The sequence below is a fragment of the Xiphophorus couchianus genome, chromosome 4, assembly GCF_001444195.1.
Source record: "Xiphophorus couchianus chromosome 4, X_couchianus-1.0, whole genome shotgun sequence".
Taxonomy (NCBI): domain Eukaryota; kingdom Metazoa; phylum Chordata; class Actinopteri; order Cyprinodontiformes; family Poeciliidae; genus Xiphophorus; species Xiphophorus couchianus.
Window position 1 is genome coordinate 22,424,813 of NC_040231.1, and position 24,407 is coordinate 22,449,219.

General features: G+C 36.9%; 1 protein-coding gene and 1 non-coding gene across 2 annotated transcripts; both read right to left on the bottom strand.

The window, feature by feature from the left end:
* Window positions 1-8,727: 8,727 nt before the first annotated feature.
* Window positions 8,728-8,800, bottom strand: trnac-gca (transfer RNA cysteine (anticodon GCA)). Its single transcript has one exon. It is a non-coding gene; the product is annotated as a tRNA-Cys (tRNA).
* Window positions 8,801-19,950: 11,150 nt separating this feature from the next.
* Window positions 19,951-24,171, bottom strand: pcdh20 (protocadherin 20). Its single transcript, XM_028016013.1, has 2 exons — window positions 24,010-24,171; window positions 19,951-23,610 (listed from the first exon to the last, which is right to left on the bottom strand). Exons 1-2 carry the CDS (start codon window positions 24,049-24,051, stop codon window positions 20,989-20,991), a joined length of 2,664 nt encoding a protein of 887 aa, XP_027871814.1. The 5' UTR covers window positions 24,052-24,171; the 3' UTR covers window positions 19,951-20,988.
* Window positions 24,172-24,407: the final 236 nt, after the last annotated feature.

Below are 24,407 nucleotides of genomic sequence, written 5' to 3' on the forward strand. Positions count from 1 at the left end.
GAGAAGAAGAAATGCATCAAGGTATCATTATTGTTGCTTTGGCTTTTTTCTGAAAAGTTGTCAAAAAAGGACCAAAGATTTTGTGCAAGAGCTTGTTCAAGGATTAGGATAATATGAGCAGTTTTAATGTGGAATGTGTATTTTTGTTTTTTTACATAGATCATAGGGATGTCAAAACAGAAGAAGAGGAGAGATGTATTTTGATGGATTAGAGAAGCCTCACAAGGCAGTAAAAACAAATGCTCTCATAAATATAGCAATTATATTTATTTTTACTTTATTTTTTAGTAAATTTGTGTTGTTTTCAGACCTCACGCAGGCTTCACAGCCTGCACTGCCTGCCTCTATCTTCTAGTTTAGCTGTTACAATTCTCATCTTGTAGATAATCATGAGCTCTACAAGTCCATAGCAAGCAGCCTGGGCTCATCTGTTGTGTTCTTTGAAGCAAATCCGGAGGGTAAGACAATCTCTTCCCCCACTGTAATAGAGACTGTTACACTGCAGAGATATCATTTTGCACATTACAAAAGGGACTTTACCAAGCTCTTCAGACTCTGTGCACACTCTGTTGGCTGTTTATAGGCGTGTGCTGTGCGAGAGATGCGGTTTTACACATGAAGGAAATGATCTCCACCTGGGCTCCAGTTTCTTTCTTACTAGCAGCAGGAGACGAACGAACAATGCCGCTGGGTTCAGCAGAGAGGTCACAGTGTTATTCTGTATCGGGAGTCCAAAAGGGTTTGCTTTATTTTCCGAGTGAGGCGCCAAGCGAGCGTGCATGAATAATTAACCGCGGGTAATATGGAAACCCATCCGCAAGGAAGGAATTGAAAGTGTTTGAGGGGACTAACCTCATGCTGGCTGGAAAATAATAAGGGATTGGTTTTCAATCAGATAAATGGTGATACTCTGGTAGAACAGCTAAGCCACCTTCACACTGGATTTAGTTCTAAACCCTATAGGTTGTGGAGTAATTTGGTGGATTCAATAAATGTTCAGCTTTCCTCTGAATACCACACACTTGGGGGCGTGTGTGTATGTATATATATATATATATATATAGATATATATATATGTATACAGTATATATCCCAAATGATTTGTAGCCATAGTTACAGTAAGTAAGTTACTTCTTATTACAGTAGTCCTTGTACCTCTTATAAACATAATAAAGCAATGTTTTAAAAGTGAATTTTAATTTTGCTTTTAATATCATACAAGTGAAATTTAACTTTTATGTTTTAAAATTTAAATTTATATTAATGAGGCTGCTGGTACTAGTTCATAGGTGAGTCAGTGTCATGATATGATTGTATGTGGGCGTGTTCATACACAATCACTCAATACACACATGGAAAAAAATTTTTTTCTCATGACTGATGTTACATGTTGTTTTGTTGTTTTAAAGTTTTCACTCAGGGTAGTGAAAGCTGACTGGATGTTTTTGTGTTTATATAACAACACATTGAATGCTATCTGGCTGCTGTGATCAAAGTAAATCTACAGCTTAGAATACTGTTTATGTAGTTTTTTTATATATATATATTTTTTTTGTGACAGATAGAGCCTTTAATAGTTGGATATGATCTCAAGTATACGACCCACAACAAAACAGCCTTAGATTATGATTGGATCTTACATGACTGGATTTACAGTCAAAATGAAACGTATTGGGGCAGCAAATTACTTTTTAATGTTGGGGCTTGACAGGTTTTAGCACAGTCAGCCTAAGTTTGATTGCATTTCCATTTATATTGGATTACGAGATGGCAGCATGATTTCTTCATGGTTAGCACTATCTCCTTGCAACATAAGATTGTCAGCGTGCTGGTTTGCAGAGCATGTTCCTGTAATGGTACAAACGATACTGGAATCGGTGAAATGGTCTTTCTATGCGAATTTATTTTGTATAAGGCATATGATAAGCCTCACATAAATACTGACATAGATAAAAGCATAATTCTTCTGAAATGACTGTAGTCTGTCCAGGTTTACCAGTCTGTACCATTTATCGTGATGTATAAGTCTTTCCATTTTTTGCTCTGGCTTTCTTTGGGCTTCTTTCACACTGCAACTTGATAACCTTCAGTAACAAGAGGAATGCTTTTCACTTGTTGAGATGGAACAGCCTTCCTTCCCACATTAACATCCTCTGCTGTGGTGCTCCGTTTCCCACCTGCTTGCTTCTCCTCATCTTCCCCATTCCCAGCTGTTGGCCATTGTCTTTCTGCCTACCTGACCCCTCACCCTTCATTGCTCCACTGCGGTACCTTTGTAATGATGACATCTGAACCCTGTGATCCCGCTAAATGCATTTTTTTTTCTTACATAATTTCTGCATCGGCTCAAACAAACAAATCCATTCTGTGCTTTATAGATGGGGAGAAACAAAGGTGGCCATTTGAAAATGACTTCTCTGAGAGCAAATTTCTTTGCAAAGTTCTTGGTGAAATAGGAGATTTGGTGCAAGATAAATAATCCTTAATGGGTCTCTTTAATACTAATCAAATTTGTAACACATCTGAAAATCATTTTTCAGACACTTAACTGTATATAATATGCAAGGATCAAACAAAACATCAGAATATTTTATCAAATCAGATTTGAACCCTAAACCTGACAGACATTACACATTTAACTTAGATTAACATACATCTGAGAGATTAAAAACACCATGTTTGACACTTTATACACTGGAAATATTTATTCATTTTTCTGTACCCTGATAATGTTTTCTCCACATGTTTAGTGTTGTTTGCATTTGCACCAATGAATATCAGGAATTTAACGTTCACCGGCCTGGTGAATGGCTGCACTAATAATATGCAAAGCAATGGGTTTCATGCCTTGTTTGAATCTCTAAGCAAATAAAAATTTGCCTTGCAAAGCCCAGTTCTAACTTTCAGATTTGAAAATATGACAGCCAGAGTGTTGGGGAATGCCACCTTCTTTACATAAAATCAAGGACATGGTTCCTGAATACATGGGATTTTGAATGTGGGTTGCACATAAAGAAGGATGAAAATGTTTTAGTCTGGAGCATAAATATGTATGGCATCCATATATGTGACATACAGTTGAGGGAAAAAAGTATTAGCAAACATGAAAATGTAATTGTTTAAAAAGTTTTTTCCTAGGGCCATAACTTGCGGCAAATCATTTTGAACAAGACTTTCTCTAATTTACCAGGTTTATTTTTTAAGCTTACATTACTTTGTGCTCCAAAATAATAAAGTACTGCAAAAAACAAAACTCCAGGTTGGAGTTATTGTCCCTCTGAACAGACAGACCTTTTTTATGAGCAGCAGCTCAAACCATCATTGTGCATTCGTGAGCTTAAACTTTGTGATGCTTTTAGCAACCCCTGGAAGATTTTGATGAAAAACTACTTTCAACTAAGAAACATGTTCTAGATAGGCGACATTTAATGTATTTCTCAAAAGATAATAATGTAATAAAATGATGGAGTTTGGAGAAAAAAGAGGAAGCCAGATTAAGTCAGATTGAAGTATGATAAGAACAGTCTGATAGTAGATTATGCTTACTGGAAGGATATGTGAAGATTTTAAAAGATAACCAAAAGTAGTCAGGAGCAAAGCTGGGCCTGTGTTAGAATGACGAATGACTAACACCATCTGGGATGGCTGTAATTATTTTGACCCAGGTAGCTCTTAGAAAGGCTGAGTTTAACATTCTTTGCTTTGTTTAACGACAGATGGACAGACAGATAGATATTCACACCACTACTATACACTTATTAAAAATAAAAAGCTGACAGGGTTTAGACTGTACTTCGGAGATTCAACCTTTAATGAGGAAGATAGGTGCTACTTGTCAGTGGTAATGACTGTTTTCAGTGTGCAGCAGACCGTGCACTGTACGTGTCATTCTTCAAACATCCTGCCAAACATTTGTTGCCAGGCACCCTTGTGCTACTCATAACACATGACAATTTAATGGTCAAAATGGGGCCAGTTAGCTTAACCAGAGACAGCGTGGACTAGGGGTGAATGATGAGTCAGCAGTCAGTTATTGATCTTTGCCATTACCACGTATAGATCTAAGCAGGAAGGTAACCCTTGGGTAAAGGAGCCTTTTGTCACTTTTATGAACTCATCCATAAAATGATGATGAGTTAGCATCTAATGGTTACATGGCATATAAAAAGAAGGACAAGAACTAAGTTTAGATAATGTGTGAACTTTAGTCTGACTCTCTCTGTAGCATGTGCTGAATGTTTTGGCTGGCTGAATTTTTAGCAAATAAATTATTTTTTCAGTTCAGAAACCCCACAATGTCTTTGTTTATTTGAAATACACATGGTAGATTAAATAAATACTACTATATACATTATGGTTTATTATTACAAGGCAGCATTCTGCTGGTACATGTTGGATGCTAAAATATGTGTGGATGCTACATAAACTGTCTCAATTAGCCCTTAGACCTTTTCATATTTTCTCACAACTACTGAAACTGTCCAAAATTGTCTTGGGATGTTGAAATACTGTATTAAGAGTTTCTTTCATAGGAACTACAATGTTGAGCCAAATTCCCTAGAAACAGCCCCACACCATTACCCCTTCTGTAACAAACTTCTCACACTTGACAGTGCAGTCAGGCAAGTACCCCTCTCCTCGAAACTGACCCATATACTGAATTGCCAGATCGAAAGGCACAATTCATGATTTCAGAGATGTTTCCATTGTCCTGTAAGTTGCCTACCACTTCTTGGCTGAGTTGCTGCCATTCCTAACTGCTTCCATTTTGTTGTAATAGCTGTATCACTTGACTGTAGAATACTTAGTAGCAAAGATATTTAATGAAAGGACTCGATGCATATTGGCATTGGATTACAATAATATGCTAGAATTCACTGATTTCCTGAGAGTGAGCCATTCTTTCACAAATATTTCCAGAAGCAGTCTGAAAGGTCAGGTGCTGGATTTTATTACACCTGTGGCCATGGAAGTTATTGGAACACCTGAAATCAATGAACTGGATGGGCTAGTGAATACTTTTGGCAACATAGCATGTGTAAATGGCATGTGAAACTGATGTAACTGCTGGTGCTCACAAAATAACGTGCTGTGCAGTTTTTGTGTTATAATGGCTGATATTTCACATTGCATACCATACAGGTTGCTGCTCACATACCTGTGTCTCCAAAATAAGAGTTGGACTGGAAAGCTGAGCATCCAGTTGTTCCTGGTAGACAAAGTTCCAAGAACACACGAGGCATGACTTTCTGATCAATGACTGACAGCTATGATCAAAGCCGTCTGACAGTGTGGAGCAGCACTGTTTGTATAGTTTTTCCGGCCGCTGTCAGACTGTGGGAGAAATATATTTTCTTCTTTATCGTCATGGGGCTGCACAGCAGTATGTTGACAGCTTGGAACTTGTTAGCAGCCATTGTTACAACAAAGCCTTATGGTACTTCTGCAGGAAAGTAAATGTGATGTGGGTAATTAAAAAAAACAACATTTATATTATATTGTTTGCTATCCTTTTATCACAGTGCTAAGATGCAAATGAAAACTTTTTCAAAACTGATTCAGGTTGCATACACATAATTAACTTATTGTTATATAAAATAATGCAGCTATACTTATTCACCTTCATATTCAGACAAAACTAGTATTTATTATTACAAAATGAAAACAATCAGATACATAAATACTGTATTTAAATCAAATTTTAAAAAGTTTTTTTTTTGGAAGGCAAAAGTACATTTTTGCTTTGTTTTACAGGGATTTGTCTTTAGATTTTCATTGTTTCAGTATTTAATGTCCTCAATAAATAAAGCATTTATCTCTAAAATAGGTAGTGTAATAAATAGATGCATAGCTTTAAAGCAAAAAGCACATTGCTGTGAAAAGAACTTATGCACTTTAAATTTATATATATATCAATAAAAATATTCATGATGTTATTTAAAGTATTTTTAAGATTATAATATTTCTACCTCAAATAAGACATGTCGGGTAGTTTGTTTCAAATGTAACAAAGAAATCAGATCCATCAGAATTATTTTTTCTTCAAATTTGATTTTCAGATAGATCTTTCCAAACTAGCTGATTGTTGTATGCTTTTGAGCTGGTAAATAGTGAAACACAGATCTCTCTTTGACCTAGAAATTTCTGCCCACAGAAAAATGCTGGGAACAGCTCCTCTGGTAACTATCAGTTTCTGTAATTTGCAATAGGACATTGTCAGCACACTGAAAACAGAGGTCGGGACCGTGCCGGAAAAAGAGATAGCAAGTTGTGGGTATGATATCAATACAGTAAATTTGCCCAAGTAGAACACATTGAGGCAGCTTGGGAGCATCAGTTCAGAAAAACTGATGCAGCTAAATGATGCAGTTGAAGAAATGGAGCATCTAGTGTGATCATATCCTAATCACACTTATGCCTTCATAGACTTGTGAGTACATGAATCGGGAAAGGAAAATCAAATGGCAAAATTGAACCAGTCACTTAAAGGTCCACATAAACCAATTTCAAGTTTTATAAAATCCCTTTATAGAGTCTACATGTAGATCTGTTACACAGTCATCAAATTAGTATCCAATGTGTCATCGCTCATCACAGCTAAATCTGACCTATAAAGTATTCAAAATCCCCTTAAAACCCAGGATTAACCTGCAAGCAAACAAGATTTACATTTTGGCCACAAATCATGATCCAGACAGAAGATGAGTGCCATAAGGCCTCCTTTCCACTAAGTGGCTTATTAGTCACAGTAATTTATTAATGCCCACCTGTTTCTGCTTACAATCATTTCACAGTTCACTTACCAAGTATGACAAAGGCCAAAGGTTTGCCTGCAAGGGAAACTAACATCCTCATTATTTCTGAGTGAAAAAAAAAAATCCCCATTTAAAATAAAAGTTGCAATGGCAGGACTAATGACAAATAATGATGAATGTGAACAAGAGCAACCAGTGTGCACTATTTTATTTTTCTTTTGCTTTCTGTTGCACCAAATCAAGAGTGGGTGGCTTTTCTTTTCTCTCATAGACTGTCATTGCGGCATAACACTACATTTGGAAATGCAAGTGGAATTGGTAGACATTTTGCACTTTTTTCATTCATATTCACCCAAAAGTAACTTGGCTCAGTAAATGGCTGATTTGTGAAAAATTGTCAACAATGATGATACAAGCTGAATTAGGTAGTTTACTGCTCTCTGTCACAGGAACAGAGAGGATTCTGAGGGATGTCTGTAAGACGCAGTGTGTAGCCCAGAACCTGTTTGTTCTCAACACTCAACATATCATCTCACTGTTGCCCTGTCTCCTTTACCTCCATACACCCACACAATAAGTAACTTTCCAGATATCATTGCAGTTCCCATTTACCAATCATCATTCCATCCGGATTTAGTTTTCCTTCTCAGAGTTGCTGAAATAAAAAGCTGAAGTCAGTAGCTTTCACACCAGTTCGGAAATGTAATTTCCCTGGTGAGGCAGCATTGGTGAGTTCCCACCCAGCTGGTTGTGGTCAGAAAAAGTAATTGAGGGAAGCACACATTTTCATATTATTTAATTTCAGCTGGTTGTATTTCTACAGTTTTTTTGTAAGTCACTTCGGTGCGTTTCTCTCTTCACTATTAACATTTTCAGAGCGAGTGCATTTTTCAAAAACTATTAGCACAAACTTCGAAAGCATGCCACTTGTTCAAACTGGATTCCTCAAAATCAAGGAGTCATGTCAGCAAATGGCTTTGTTATGCTTTCACTACGACAGTTCACTCTGTGTTTTCAATGCAAAAAATTCAGATTGTGGTGACACTACCTGAAAATGTTAATTATGCAATACACTCTTTGACCAGCCATTAGAAATCTACATTTAATTAAAAAACAATCTGTATTTTGTGAGGGAAATGACTACAGGACGTGTGTGCTTCACATTTTTCCTGCACATGCTATTTGCAGGCCTAATATACTCACAGAATTGTGTGAAAGCGAAGGACGATCTTGTTTACAACAACCATAAGAAGCAACCACTGGGTAAAACTTTTCTGTCATCAGTAAAGCCTGATGTTTGTCAGACAAAAATTCTTCAAATTCAGAAACATTTTCAGGAAAGAATAAGAAAAAAAAAACCACATCAAATTGACACACTTTAAAAACTACTTCAACATTTTTGCTTGAAATGACTTCAGAAATGAAATGTCTATTAGCTTTATAGCTAACAGTATATTCATAAGTATCATAGTTCATTTTGACTGATGTGACATAAATAAATGATAATATATTAAAACAGCAGAGAATTGTGTTGGTGTAAATGATGCATGTCAAAAGCACTCTCAATTTGTTGGAAGGAATGAGAAACTGCTACTATGACTTCACAACTTTTTGTTGTGAAAGTTGAACTAACAGTTGTGAACATTTTAATTCTGATGCACTAAAGCATTTGAGAAAAACTGCCAATATCTTAGTTTTTTGGTTCAATAATTTAACAGTTGCATTTTGTCTAGAGACAAAGTTCTTCAAGCACAACATTGATGCCAAATCCAACCAGTAATGAGCAGAAATTAATACATCATAAAGATGAAATAACCAGGCACAAGTTAGTTTTGTTCTATGTAGAGAAACAGGGAAGGCACAGATGAATATACAGCTCAGAAGTGCAGAGTTCATCACATCCAGCTCTAGTTTTCATGCAGGGTGCAAGTTCTGAAAAGTGTTAACCTTTCATGGGATTTAATTGCTCCACAGGGGACATCCAGATTTGAACTGGAGGACCTCTTGATCTGCTGTCAAGTGCTCTACCACTGAGCTATGCCCCCTACATCAAGGCGTACCATTGGCATAAAGTTAATGATCAACCACAACATTTGCATTTTTTGTGGTTTGCTGCTTACAAACAACATAATCTCACTAATCAACCCTACTTTCCAAACTGTCTTCAGTAGATTCAGTTTTGGCTTCTTTCTTAGAATTCCTGAAAATTTTCAACAAGATTGAGGAAGAAAACTGATGTGTAAAGGGTGCTCACATTCAACCGAGTAACAACATAAAGGAGATGCCTGAACAGCAAACATGTAGCAACACAGAAAATAGACAAAAATGAAGTAAAAGTAAAGCCTGTATTGAGCATTTTCTTCCCATCAGCACACTTTTTATTTGTGTTTCTTCAAGTGATTTAACTACAATTGCCGGAAACCAAAACCAGAAGGACCAAAACTTCACGAACTTTAATTTCAAGAGTTTTCATGAGTTTGACACATTTGTCCCTGTTTTATGACTATTGTAAAACAGAAAGATAATCAAGATGAAAACAACGTGTTACTTGCAGCTAAACTGTTGCTTAGCTTGTAAAAAGCTTGTTAAAATACAGTATGAAGGAGAATTGCAGGTAGTGAGCATCTGAAACACAATATTTACCCAGACCCAGGTGTTCAGATCTGAATTTGAGACTTCTCCATCTGCAGTCAAATGTGCCACCACTGAACTAGTCTAAAACTTTCTAGACAAACAGTCTTGATTTCACCTACTGCATTTTGTAGGTGCTGTTTCAGTCAGTCGTCCTCTGGGGATTAAGCTTTGTCTTCCTGCTGATGTATTTCATCAGTTTGGAGCCAGACAACTGTAATAAGACAGAACCTTGAATTTATCTGATGAAATACTCTAAAAAAATGAATTACTGAAAGCACAGCATAATTTGTGCTTCTATGTTTTTTCCAGCTTTTTCTTCTTTTCTTCCCCACAATGATGTTGCAATGGTTCATGGACAAAACATAAAATTCTTGTAGACAAAAGAATGAACCAAGGAACTACTATAGAGAACTACATCTTGAAGGTTGTGGACAATCTACAGTTTGAGAGTTTTAAAAATTTACAAGTTAATATGTCCAACACATACACAAAATTGGTGATCCAACTTCTCTCAAGAGACGTGAAACATGTTTCACCTCAAGAGATTCAGATAAGTTTTAAGTAAAACTGAATCAGAACGGGACAAACATAGCCCCTCATTCAAGTATAAGTTTGAAAAAAAAGGTGAGATGATGAGAGAATGAGTACTAACAAACTGGCTACATGTCTTTTTGTTCACTTTCAACAGTCTATAAAGATTAATGTGTTTTGCTCTTTCTATTGAAACAACCCATTTATGCCTTGGTAAAGTTCAAAAGCAAGTGTAGCGTCATTCATGCACAGCATCTGAGCAGGAGGTACTGAGATTTGAACAAGACCTCTTTATCTGCAGTCAAATGCTCTACCACTGAGCAATGTCCCTTCAAAGAAGAGACAAGACAGAAAACATTTTACACAAAACAAGACAATGTGACTCTTGCTACTTTTCCTATAAATCCTAACAATTTTCTGTGGCACTACTTAATTTTTCATGGCTACAACATGTAAATTGAAGTTTGAATATTTTATACACTTTGTTAATGCACCTATAAATTATGCATATTGTGTATGACTTTATGAAATTAAAGTGACCTCCTGAGTGGTTTTCTACGTGTTCACTAAAAGTGAGGAAGATGTAGGATGTCATAAAATTGTTTTCATTTAAGAAGTAAAGGACTGAACGATGACATTGGATCACACAATAACATAGTTGATGGTGTCAAGGTTTGCTATACTCACGCTATATAAGCAGTGTTAAATGGTATAGGGGAAAAGTATTGTACACATGAAGAAAAGCATGTATCAAAACCATAGTCAGCCGAGACACCAACTTAAATCTGATAGTATCTCAAAAGTATTCCAGGAGCTGTGGCCAAATCACTGGAGAAAGCAAATAGATCTTCATAAAAAAGTCTTACTTTTGCGAACATACTCTATAAATAGTAATGGTCACAGCTACATTTCTAAATGTCTGAATATCCCAATTAGCACCACTGGACCCAAAAATCCAGAAGCTGAATTAGCATAATTTTAGCATAAGCCAGAAACTGCCAGATGCCCCTCTCTTAAGATTTCTGACACATAAATCTTAAAAGTTCCTGGTAGCTCCATGGTTGATTGTTTTTTTTTTTTTTTTTACATCCTTGGCATTTAATTTGTGCATTTTTTTCTCAACACTTTTCTTGTGACTCTGTTGACTATTAACAAAACATGTATTGATTCTGTGATCACACGCCAATATGCATCCTTCTGAGAGACTTGTAATTTTGACTGCACAGAGCCAGTTAAATCTCTTTTTGGGTCATTTTAACTAAAGAAAAGAAGCTGCCTATTAATTATGTACACCTTGATGTAGAGTATTGACCTTCTTATGCGATCCCCTCTCACAATACATAGATACTGTACATATCACCTGCTGTGCATATCTCTGTTAAGGACTCAGGTTTATCCAGCTTTTAGTTAGAAAATATGCCTACAATTAATGACATTGTCAAAATACATTGCTTGTCTAATAATTATGCACAAACTGTGGTGTGAAATTCATGTCAATGACTCCAGTAGAAAAAAAATTAACTGAGAAACTGTGGCATGTTTATTACTTATTTAATCTCTAGTATAAAACATGTTGAAAATAACTTTACATTTTATTTTTACAGGCTTATTCAGTTATCAACATCCAAATACCCATAGGTTTTTATTTTTCTGTTCTTTCTCTGTTCTTATTCAACCTGCTCTGTGTGCCTGTCTGCGTTTGTGTTTGCATTTTTGTTGTGATCCTTTGCCTGCGGCTGTAAGCTTAGAAACTACAAATAATCTCTGGGGTTAGGTGGGTTTTCTTTTCTCCCTTTCTTCCCCCATTGCCCTCTGATTGTCATGTAGACCAAAGCATAACTTTGTTCTCTTGTCTCAGGTGAAGTGTCTGTCTCACCATCATAAAATACAATACTGAAATATGGAAGGACAAATTAGTCCCTGAGGTTATAGCGTGCATGTTTATGTGATGAGCAAATGCTCTGACTGTCCTCAACCAGTGTGCAAACATGGCTGGAACTAAGTTATAATGTATCCAATCAGGAGGTAAATGAGAGGAATAAAAATATACACACAAATGAAAACACGCACACATACCCGCATACGCACTCACACATTTTATTCACCAAATTAAGCGAGGAGGCTTAGTTCCCCTTGACAGAAACAGAAACAACTTACTGTGATGCATGAGTGGCCAATATTAGTAAGGAAAGCTCATCTGGCACTCCATTAACTTGGTATGTTGCCACAGTTCAGACGGCCAGCCAGACAGACTGACCCTAAAAGGCATCTATCTTTGAAGTCTGATATTTTTTTCAGACGGAAAAAAGGGCCACTTTTGTAGGGGGTGGGAGGGTAGTTCATTCAGCCTTCATTCCTTTTCTGCCTTTAAAACGAGAATCCATAATTTAGAGTTCTTATTTCTAGAGTTTTAAAGTGGGATTAATAGCTAACCTACCTGCAAGTGCACCAAAATCATTCATTTGAATTCATAGAAAGAGAGAGACAATTTCATTCTGGAGTAAGGCTAGTCATTCAAGATTTTTGATTTTTTTTTTCTTTTACATAAAATAGATCAATCATCCAATCATGTGAGACAGTTATTCTGCAGGTGTTATTTTGAAACAGCCAGAGATAGGATAGTAAGCAATTGCAGCAGCAAAGATGACTTTGCCTTTTCAGGGGAGACAGGAGCATATCTGTATGAGCCAGATAATACAGAGGAGGAACTGTTGTTAGGAGAAAGAGCAGAGAGAGAGAGAGAGAGGGAGAGATTGCGGTTGTTGAAACTCCAAAGAGAGCAGAAACTGGAGAGAACTATTTTGTTACCATCACATCCTGTGTGCTGATACTGGCATGTCTTCAGCTTGGCAAGGACTTGTCTATGTAACAGGGATGCCAGTGCTTCAGTCAGGCAGTATCACATAGGAATGGTTCCAAGCACTTAAGTTTTATTTTTTTCATTTAAAAAAGTAAATTGATAATAACACAAAAAACGCAAGAGACTAAATTCGAAGGTTTACTAACATATTGGCAGACTTATATATGCAAAATAACATGTCTCAGCCAACAAGCAGCCCCAGGGCATGTTATTTAGCAGCAACAACCAACTAAAGAAATAAATGAGCATATGGGAGAAGGATCAGACAATATAATATTGTTGTGCATTGCAATGACATAATTTGCAGTATTATGCAGTATTTCTAAAATATGCATAAGTGACTCCACTCAAACCAATATTTGCCTTTCTGCGGTATGAAGATGTTTTCTAATTCATTCCACTGACCTCTTCCTACTTTAAGACGATAACAACTCACAACTACTTCAAAGAACCCACTTCAACAGTCAACTTCTTTTGAATCAGTTGACCCTTGACATATAGACTACCCTATCAAATCTTGACCTACACAATACAATGGAGAATATGAGTAAGTCTTAATTTAATTTGATTTTATTACCACAGCCAGTTAATTAGAAACATACATGCTGCTGGGTTAAATTTAAGCAAACAATAGTTAAATTTAAAGCAAAGGCTTAATAGTCACTTCGCCCAACCAATAAAAGATGCAATATATTGGCCATAAATAAGCTCTTGTTTGTAGTAATGTGCTTGTCCTGTCACTCATTTCCTTTCACGTCAACATTTATGACTTGCCTCAGGGATCAGCAGAATAACCCTCTTCAATGGTTTAGTAATTCATTTTCCCATGTTTGCTCTCAAAATATTTGATTACTACAGACCTAATATGTGATACGAGTTAAAGTTTAGTGTTGATCATTAGTTAGATACAGGGGACAGAATTGGACAGCGGGAACAAATGTCAACACTGAAGTGGTTGACATGTACCTACAGGTCTGGAAACTAGATGTTACATAAAGAGAGTAAATTAAATACAAACATAATATTATAATTTATCAGTAGTCAAAGATGGTGTTTTCAATTCTTGAGGCAAAATTAATCAAGACACCAAGGCCTTGATTAACCTTACTCTTTTGATCAAGAGAGGAGACTTCCAATATCTCCGTACATGGGAATTACATCATATTCTATATACTGCTCATTTAAAGACTGGGTCAGCCATTATGTATTCAAAAGTTTAACAATTTTTCTAACGATTTGACATGTACACGTGAGAAGATGAACATTACTTATCCGAATGGAAAATGCCCGCCTAGGCTTTTCAAAAAGAACACAAATAATATGGTTTATTTGGAAGATACTCACAGCACACAACATATGTTAGTATTTACAATGAGCTCAGGGTTGTATAGCCAAGGTGTATAAAGAGTATTATGCAGATTAAAGCAAAAACATTGAGTCAATGGCTGAGATAGTTGTGTCTCTGAATCCTAAGAGGGGCATAATATTGGTTATGCGATACATGTATTGATTTTTTGGATCACTGGTACCTTTTAAGACTAACAACCTGTAGACAGATATTGAACAAATTTCTCAATAGGCCTACATTTCTGTATTTATTCGTCTTGAGCAAAATTCTAGATTAAATGTCATATTTTCAATAGCTATGCATGAAGAAATTATCAGAATTAACAGAAGTAAAGACTTTAATAGATCTGTCTGTGTATAATGTATCCATATTGTGTTTCACATAGTAAATTGAGTTACTAAAATAAATTAACTGATAATTTTAAATTGATAATATTTGCATTTGAATTAGCTGTACATACACTGTATAAAAACACTCTTTCCAAAATTATTTATATTTGCTCAAGGCCATGATAATGAAATATAGTTTAAAGTTATTACATTCAGTGCATATATCTGTTTACATACAATAAAACTTCTGTGTATATTATCAAATTTTGGAAAGCTCAAATAATGTTGTTAGCTTTGTTAGTTGACATTATGTGAAAATATTGAAACATCTCAATGACCCTCAATCATTCAGCCAAGAGTGACTTCAGAACACCAAGGTTTTGGACTTACCATCACTAAGTTAATGTATGTAAAAAAATTTAACTTAAAAGAATGTTTCAAAAAAATACATATTTTTAAACTTTTGCAGTTTTGGGTAAAAAGCAGTCATTTTGGTGATATTTATGACATAAAACATGAAAAGCTTTACCTTATTTAAAGTCAGACCTTAAAAAAGTGTGTCTTATTGTACAAGTTATGAAGACATATTGTTTAATTGTAGGACAAAAGAACATCAAATTTCTGATCATTTTAAAATTCTAATGGTATTGCTTCTGAACTCACTAAGGTAACAAATACTGATGACTCAGCTGGCCTTCTTTTGCTAGGTAACCAGAGTATTAAATTTAATTTAAAATTAAGTTTTGCAGCTTTAATTAAACACAAGCACCCGCAGTCAAGCATAAAGTGTATCAACTACATAGAAACCCACTTCAGTAGTTAGCAAAAATTGGCACTCAATTGCATTCACAGTGCAGTCAATCCTATTAGGGCTAGGAGCTTATTAACACTGAAATGCAATTGTAATTCAGAAAAACGACAGATTTGCTGTGGAAATGTAGTTATTTTTCAGAATAAACTTATGGAGTAAATTGTTAATGTTCTGTTTAAAAAAAATAACATCAAAAGATGTTAATCAAGACTGCCAGCATGTCTTAAGGAAATAAATTAGTTGTGTTGTCATTTGCTTGCATCCCTTTACACAAAGAAGTAGAGATGATTTCAACATTTTTTAAGCCATATTTTTCATAAGCATACATATTGTTCAAAGTCGCTGGCAATCTTTGTTGTGGATTTGGTTTTGATGTTCTCTTATGTTCTTCTTGGTCTTCTCTGGGTGCCCAGCTTTTTCAGGCAGTGAGAAACAAAACAAGCTATGTTGTTTGATAACTGAGATGTGTGTAGGTGTGTGTGTAGGTGTTTGTTTTCAGCATGGGGTAGTCTCTTGCTTGAGGTCTTGCTTTGCGCCTGTTAGCTGCTGGGATAGTCTCCACCCCTTAAATGTGATTGAAATCTAACATATATTTTATCTACAAATGTTATTGGAAAAAAAAATTATAATAATATCCAAAAGGTCTACTGTACTGGTTAGGAAAGGAAATAAATCCAGTGGCATGACATTATAATAAATCATCAGAGCGCAGTTGTGGGAAAAAATAAGTTGCTTAGAACCAAGTTGCCACAGTTAATTCCCTGAACTCCTGTTTGTATTTTTGCTGGAATGAAACGGAGAGAGAAATGGGGACGGAGGAATAAAGGAAATTAGTAACGTAATCCACAGCAGGATCAGAAGAGCGCGATTGGATTATATGTTGTTGCATCACAGCAAATGAAAGATGTTTGAGATCAAAGGCAGTGATTTTCACTGGGAGAATATGGAGATACATTATTGAAGATTAAACAAAGCGTGTGTCGTTGTGTGTGTGTTGGTGTTCTTGTGGTAGAGGGCCGTATTTGATGTCATAACTTGGGAAATGTAGCCTCCTCCATTCACTGGAGCTGTGTAACCTAACCTAGGCCTCTCATTGTGTCTTTATTTGTTTGATTTCAAGGCAGGGACCTACAATTAAGCCAATCTGGAAATGGGATCAGGCTGTGACTGACGATAATTACCTGCTGTCTACACCATTAAGAATTTAATGTAATTTCAGATAGACTTTCCTGGAAGGGGGGTAAAAGGCCCAGATGGTAATAGAAAACAGAGAAAGTATGCAGGGGCAAAGGTTGAGATGTGTCTGTGTCTAGCTGTCTATGCAGTGTTTAATTATCTTAAAATAAACTTAGTCACCTTTCAAAAGCCTGTTCTGCCCTTGTTTTGATGGTTTTAGCAGAAGAATCACTGATGGGGATCAGTCATGTGGAAAAGCTGTGAAGTGTCTCTAACTGCCACCTTCCCAGCTGTTCCTATCCTTGTAAAACCCAGAGCGGGATTCACTTAACAAAACATCCCCTCGAAGATCAAGTTAAGCTCAATAAGATCTTACAGCTGATTGTATAGTTCAGGGCAAAGTTGCAGTATGCGGATAACTGAGTTCAGTTGATGTTTAGAATATGATTGAACAAAAAACCCTTTCGGAAGAAAAGATGATTTCTATAATGTTTAATAGGTTTGAAAAAATCAGTGTTATGTTCATTTTCTTACTAAAATAAGTCTGAAATCTTCAGTAAACTACCCAGTAGTTACAAGATATAAGTAAAGACCAGAATAGCACCAAGACCATGGTCAAAACTAATAAGTGCATATTTAGCAATAAAGGTACCTTCACACCAGCAGTGGAGAAATTTATGCTAATAGATTACAGCACCCACACCTGCTCAAGATCCTCTCTGTTGCAAAACCGGTTCATTCTGGAGTGCGATTTTTGCACAAAATCAATCATAAACTGCACAAAAGGATTTCTTTATCACCAGAGGCAAAAGAAAAAGAGTGCTCAGGGAGCATATGCATCACAGCTTTACAGTGGCACAAAGGCTTAAAATATGAATGCACAGCAGCAGGTGTGATGCAGCAATTTAGCAATGCAAATCTACCTACACCTCCATGCAGGTGCTTTAAACCTGGTGTAAAGAGAGAACCTGCTGGGAGTTTGCCACAAAACTCTTGACAGGAACACTCGTTAAGAAGCAATATTCACATTTTAGATTAAACACAGACTGAATTAATTGGTCACAATTCTCAGTGATTTGAAGAGCTGATATTGGATATGCACTGATGCTTTTCAATTAATCTCTAGACATATACAGGAAAGGTGTTCCAACTTCCAAGTTTTTAAGATACCCTTACAGAAAAAAAACTTGAGACAACTCTTTTAACCAAATACAAATATGTTTCTACGTCCATTTAGACAATAACCCTGTCCACCCTGATTTAGAAATGCATTGTCAAATAAAGTCCAGCCTGCTTGAGGGACAAGCTTAAAGTACTCTTGTGATCTTATCTTCCATCCTGATTTTCTTTAGTGCGACAAACATGAGGGACTAGTTGGTATTTCGTGGGCATATGAGCATGTTGACATGAATATTCTGCTCAGGTAACTTATTCCAGCTGCTTGGAGTCTGTATAACCTCCTTATTAAGTTATTAAATATTTCTACTTAGTTTTTTCTGCACACAATTCTGGCACTCCTCTACAACACCTTGTGAGAAAAGAAATAACTCAAGAAGAATAGAAAGCATCCTAAAAAGAAAGGGAGCATGGATGTTATTTTTGTATATATATTTGTCATTATTCTTAAACTGCTTCAAATCTAACTGATTATAGAAAAGAAACATGTTAGCAAAACAAAGACTGAACTCAATCAAGCAAATAAACACATTGTCGTACACTATCAACTTTAGTGTTTCTTAAGTACCTTGCTTATGAGTGATATAATAACCCAACAGTCTGGTATCACCGTTTCCTGTCCCAGCATGTTAAGGCAAAAAAAGAGGCCCACTGAAAAACTAAACGCTGGAAGGGGGAGAGAAGGGACATAGTGAAGTAAGACCTTCATTGTTATTTCTGCAATTAATCACGTTCCTGCAAGTGTTTGCACAGTGTGAAAAACAAATGTAAAGTTATCCAGACACCATACCAAATTAAGGGTTACTTGGCTGCAAGCTTTTTTTTGGTGTAGCCTTGATTGAAATGCGTCACCAGGGTATTGACTGAGCGAGAGTTCTGCTTGATGAATGAGGTTAAGACATAGCACCTAATTTTCCAAGGGTGAACAACATTTGAAGCAGGCACCGTAATATGCGGTGCAGTAAACTCTGAGTGATATTATTGACAAAAGCAAGAGGGCTTCTTTTAAGAAACACATTATCTGCCTGGCTGTTCCTTTAAGAAAATAGCTACACAGTTGCAGAAAAAAAACATTTGAATCCAGTTATACTTGTCTTGGAGCATAAGGCAGATCACATGCATTCCCTTAATGTCACGCCTTGTGAGATATTTTGTTCTTATTAAAGCACCTTCCATTATTACCTGTGATCATACACACAACTAGCATGTGCATGCTATGTATCATATTTCAGCCTATTTGTGTAATGCACAGCTTGGCCAGTAATGATTACTGAGGATTACACTGAGGCTGATAGCTCCTGATGTGCTCTGTGCCTGCATGGCACACTTCCGTCCTGAAAAGCCTGTGATCACTTAAGAAGCTGCTTGGGTGAGCACATTGTGAGCACAGGTTTGTTTGGATGTTTGCCGCTTTGTGAAAGCCAAACAGGTTTCAGTGGTGCTTAATACAACAGAATTCCTCTCTGGGGAGTGTACATCCCGTTAACAAGAAAACACAGAGTCCTGAAGGCTTTGTGTCTGCACAGCTTTCACAGTAAACACAAACAAGCACTGCGCAGGGAAGCGGCACCTTCATAAAGCTGAAGATTAGGTGTTCGTATGTTGGAGGAGAAAGTGCCACAGCCACTTTCACAATTTCATGGGTGATATTTCATGAATTTGTACTGGTTGTAGCAGTAATAGTGGTACAGTGCAACTCAAAAAAGGTGAGGAAAGTTGATTTGACCTTCCACACAAGAGCAATGTTTTACCTTTAAAGTGTTACTCTGGGTGTTACTGTACCAGCTCTGACACCCATGCAGGTGTTGACAGCGATACAGGGTCTCAGGCTGTTTTTCAACTGTTTTCTGGCACTTGCATTGTGTGTAGTGCAATGCATTAATCAATCAATCAATCAAATTTTATTTGTATAGCACATTTCAGCAGCAAGGCATTTCAAAGTGCTTTAATTAATCATTTCCATACTAGATCAGAAAACTGTATCTAAATTTGAGTGAATTTAACTGATATCAAATTATTCTACTTTGTTCTAAAAAGCCAATTTTTCCCATAATTGGTACATATGTGTTAAGAGACAGGTAAGATCTATGCATTTACTAAAGACACACATCAAATTAATGCATTGTGTGTTTGTTTATACATTATTAATATTTTAAAAAACAAGCTAACAAGAACAAATGTGAACTTGAATCTATGAGTTATATTAAACAACCTGTCAATAAACAGGGAGGTGAAATAAAGTATCTTGAATCTTTCTTCATATGATAAAGCATTTCACAGAAAAACAGTTTGAAAAATATGGCACATATGAGACATAGGATGATATCAAATATATTATAAAAATAAATATCTTTAATAGTTTATCAGATTTTCTCTTTCATACACTTGCAGTTTATTTTACAGACATTAAAAATGGCATGATTCTTTAAATTAGATTGACATATGTAACATCAAGCACATAAATGACAAAAAATAGTGGAAATTGTTTCATTTATCATCTTTGATAAATTATTAGCTGTATTGGGAGGGATTTTATGTTAAATATGTTTGACTGCATATGACTTCAGGTACTTTTCAGTTGTGGAAGTCTTTTTGTAGTTACTCACACTGTGCTCAGACAAGATTAAAAAATAAACCAAAAACACAGACAGAGACCCCATGCACACTTTTTTTCTGGGGTCTTGTTAACATGTATGACAAAACTCATTCCAGTCCAAAGTAACTGATCAAGAGCTAAACAGTGAGGCTGATTGTTCTGATAAAGCTTGGCAGGGGTCTATATGTAGGTTTTAAAAATGTGCTAATCAAGCACATGATTTCTTTACACATGGTCTGTTCCACAACATTCAGATTTAGAAATTAGATTTTTGCTTCGTGAATCTACATGGACAGTTTTTGAAAAAGTAAATATCTTAACATTTCTCTAACTTTCACTGATAACCTCAATGGATAATTTTTTTCTTAAATTGATTTAAGAGAATGGACCTCCTATGGTGAAACGTCTCTATTTATACCAGTGCAAAAGTGTTAGATAAAATAGTAAAACAATTTTTACAATATGTACAAAATAACTGTAATCTAATCAGTTGCTCTTGTTGCTTTACTATAATGCCATTATTACTTTCTTGCCAATAATTTTCTAATGTGTCACATTTGAATTAATTGAAAAGAATCACGAATACAATGTATCGTATAGGAGATGACAAAATAGAACTTTAAACTTAGCTCTTCCCCTCTTGGGTATATTGCAGTAATAACACAAAAATTACCAAAGCAAAAACAGTAACTTTATGTAAGAGCTGTATTTCTTATATTTGTAAACATTCATGTAAACAGTGGTAGCTTTTGGATATGTACAAAACTGATGATCAGATGTTTGACATCTGCCTGAGTTTTCTGTTCAGAAAGTTCGTTGAGCCATTTTTCAATTTTAAAGGTACTTCCACTTCTGATCTTTTCTTCCTTATCTTTTTGAATCTCTTGCAACATATGTATGATATCAATATGAGAACCAGGGAAAACAACCCGAGACACGCCACTGAAAGACTGATGAGGATGGGCCGACAGGGGAACAGCTCATACCTCTCTGGCCCATCTGTCATCTGACTGATGTACCAGGGCTTCTCTTCAACTTCTATGTCAATGTCTCTGGTCAGCAGACTTTGGATGTAACTCTCATTATTCACTGTTTCATTGACAAAGAAGTTAACCATGACTGTTGAGTAAAGCGGTTCAGGTTGACCGTGATCACTAACTTTCACTAGAAGGCTGTAAAGCCCCCTGTTGCTGAGCTCTCTCTTCAATGTTATGTTTCCTGTTTCTGGGTCGATGGCAAATGACCCTGGCTCACCCCCTTTCCTTTTAATGATACTGTAGGCAATCACAGCATTCATCCCTGTGTCTTTGTCCACTGCGTATACTTCTGCTATTGATGTCCCAGGTGTTGTATTAGGTAGTACCAGCATGTAGGACTGGTTGGACTGAGGGAAAAGAACAACTGGCGGGTTGTCATTCACATCCAACAAGAGAACAGTCACCATAGTAACAGAGGAAAGTGCTGGCATTCCACCATCAGCGGCCTCAATCCACAGCTGGTACGTTCCTTGCTGCTCGCGGTCTAGGGATGTCTTGGCCCTCAGTGCACCTCGGCCAGTGTCTATCATAAAAATGTCACTTCCATTAAGGATGGACAGGGCTACCCACCCATTCTTACCAGCATCAGGATCCGTCACAGAGAGGACACCAATTTCCCCATACCCAGGAAAGTTCTCTGGCACAAAGAAGGTAAAATCCTTGTTAATGAAACATGGACTGTTGTCATTGCGATCCAGTACAGTCACCACCACCGTAGCAATTGACTCCCTCCTGGGTGTCCCCTGATCTACTGCTCTAACTATGAACCGATATTTTTCTTTTTCCTCTCTGTCAAGAGATGTCGCAACAGTTAGAACCCCCGTCAGATGATCCACAACAAAAATCCCAGGAGTATCACCACCAAGGATGTAGATTACCTCCCCTCGACTTTCACTGTCTGGGTCTGAGGCTTGCAGCTGAGTTAGAAATGTATTTGGTGAATTATTTTCCTCAATTGATATTTCCACCAAAGACTGTTGAAACACTGGTGCATTGTCGTTCTCATCCAAAACCTGCACCTTTAGGAACGTCTTTATGATTAGATCTTGAGTATTGTTAGCAACCAAAATTAGCTCATATTCCTGAGTCCTCTCATAGTCCAATGTCTCTGTTGTTTCTAGTAAATACTCATTCTCTAACTGTTGGTATGGGACAAGCCTGAAGGGACCAAAGCCTTCCAAATAACAGTCCACCTTTTGGCTTTTGTCCATATTTTTGATAGTAAAAAATGCAATTGGAGAAAAAGCTGGCTCAGACTCCTTTAATGTCACCACTCCATCCTTCTCGGGTGCAATATATCTAGGTATGACAGCAGGGGGTCCTGTAACCACTTTGATGATATAGACAGTTACAGTTGCAACAGCAGGGATGCAGCCAGGTCCATTGGCCAGAACAGTCAGTTTGTAAAATGTGGTTGTGACAAAGTCTAGTTTCCTGGCTAGCTTGATCCCCCCTGTAATTTTGTCCAAATGGAACAAGCTCCTGGTGTTCTTTGGCACACGTTCACTGTAAGCGTAGCTGATCTGTGCATTAGCACCAAGGTCAGGGTCAAAAGCATGCAAACGTGCCAACTGTGCCCCTTTGCTGGTATTCCCGTGCAGAGTGACATTAATTTGTGACTCTGTAAATTTAGGGCAGTTGTCATTTACATCTGTGATGGCAATTTTTAAAGTTGCTGCTCCAAGAAGGGGAGGGGTCCCTCCATCTTCTGCAATGATATCTGTAACATATTCAGCTTGCGTCTCTCTGTCTAAAAAGTCTGTCACAATGAGGAATGGTGTCAGCTCACCTCCATCATTCTCCTCTACATCCAGTGTGAACACACCAAAGTCGTTAACCAGCCAGTAGGTCTGCACTCCATAAATCCCCAGGTCCGGGTCAAAAGCAGACAGTTCCACTGCAAAGCGGCCATTTATTGGTGTGTTTTCTGGGATAGACATGCAGATTTCATCTGTGGGGAACTTTGGCCTGTTGTCGTTCACGTCTTCAATTAAAAGCTTTACTTTGACAAGCTGAAAGTACTGCTGAGGCAACACAAACACGTCCAGTGAAAGGAAACATCCCTGCTCCTCAGAGCTGTAAGGACACAGGGTCTCCCTGTCAATCTCAGCAGCGGATGTGTAAAGCTCCCCAGTAGTATTATTTATGTTCACATACTGCTCACTGACCTTCTTTTGAGTGAGACTGAATAAAAAGGGGGCCTCAACTGTGAAATCCAAACGTAAGTCCACTCCAATAGCCCCGATGAAAGTCCCCTTGGGTAATCCCTCCTTTATCTTATAGATGAGCTCTTTTGCTTGACTGAAATTTGCCAGACAGGAGAGGGGGGTTGTGTACAACATAAGGATGTAGAAACCCTGTAATACAAGAAAATAAAAGATATTTCAGGTTGATTAAAACAACAACAACAAAGTATCAGAAAACTATGATTTTGGTGAAACTGAGCATTTCTTGTTCTGTATGAAATTCTATTCTTGTTTTATGTTGTGAAGTCTTAGTGGTATAATAATTACAAGCACCACTACGCTCACCAGTTAAGAAAATAAATCTAAGCCATGGCTTAAAATGACATTTGTTACAAAGAGTTTATTTTATATTGAAGAAGTTCCCATCGTAAAAATGCATAACAGACAGAAAGAACCTTATGTATCCATGTTGATGGTACAAAAAGTCACTTTGTTTTTTTAGATCACAGCAAGACAGTTTTTTGTTGGGTTGCAGTGATTAGAAAAAATAGAAATTACCTGAAAACTTACCCATATGCTGTCTCTTTTGCTGGAGTACCTGCTCCTGAACATGTTTATGTCCTTGTCCAGCACTTTCCACTTACAGCAGGAAGAGTGGCAGCTTAAGTAACTCAGGCATTTTGAGCTGAGCAGACCTCTGCCGAGTGCTATGCCTTATTTCTCTCTGACTTGAACAAGTCATTCATCTCAGTGCTGGCTCAGGACACTCCCACCACATGCAAATTAGTTCCTTGTACTAACCAATGAGAGGTGATAGTCAGTGGGAAATCTTGACTTGACAGATTCCTCTTTTGTACATCTTGTCAAAGAGCACTGACGCAGACCTGTACTTTTGACAAGCAGCATTATTTTCATAAGGTTGCATACCTTGCATTCCTAAGTCAGAGTGAAAGCATATGATTATCAGC

Coding starts and splice junctions, on each gene's coding strand:
- pcdh20 (XM_028016013.1), bottom strand. CDS start 24,051: ATGTTCAGGAGCAGGTACTCCAGCAAAAGAGACAGCATATGG. Junction 23,611..24,009: donor GCAAAAGAGACAGCATATGG/GTAAGTTTTCAG, acceptor CTTGTATTACAG/GGTTTCTACATCCTTATGTT.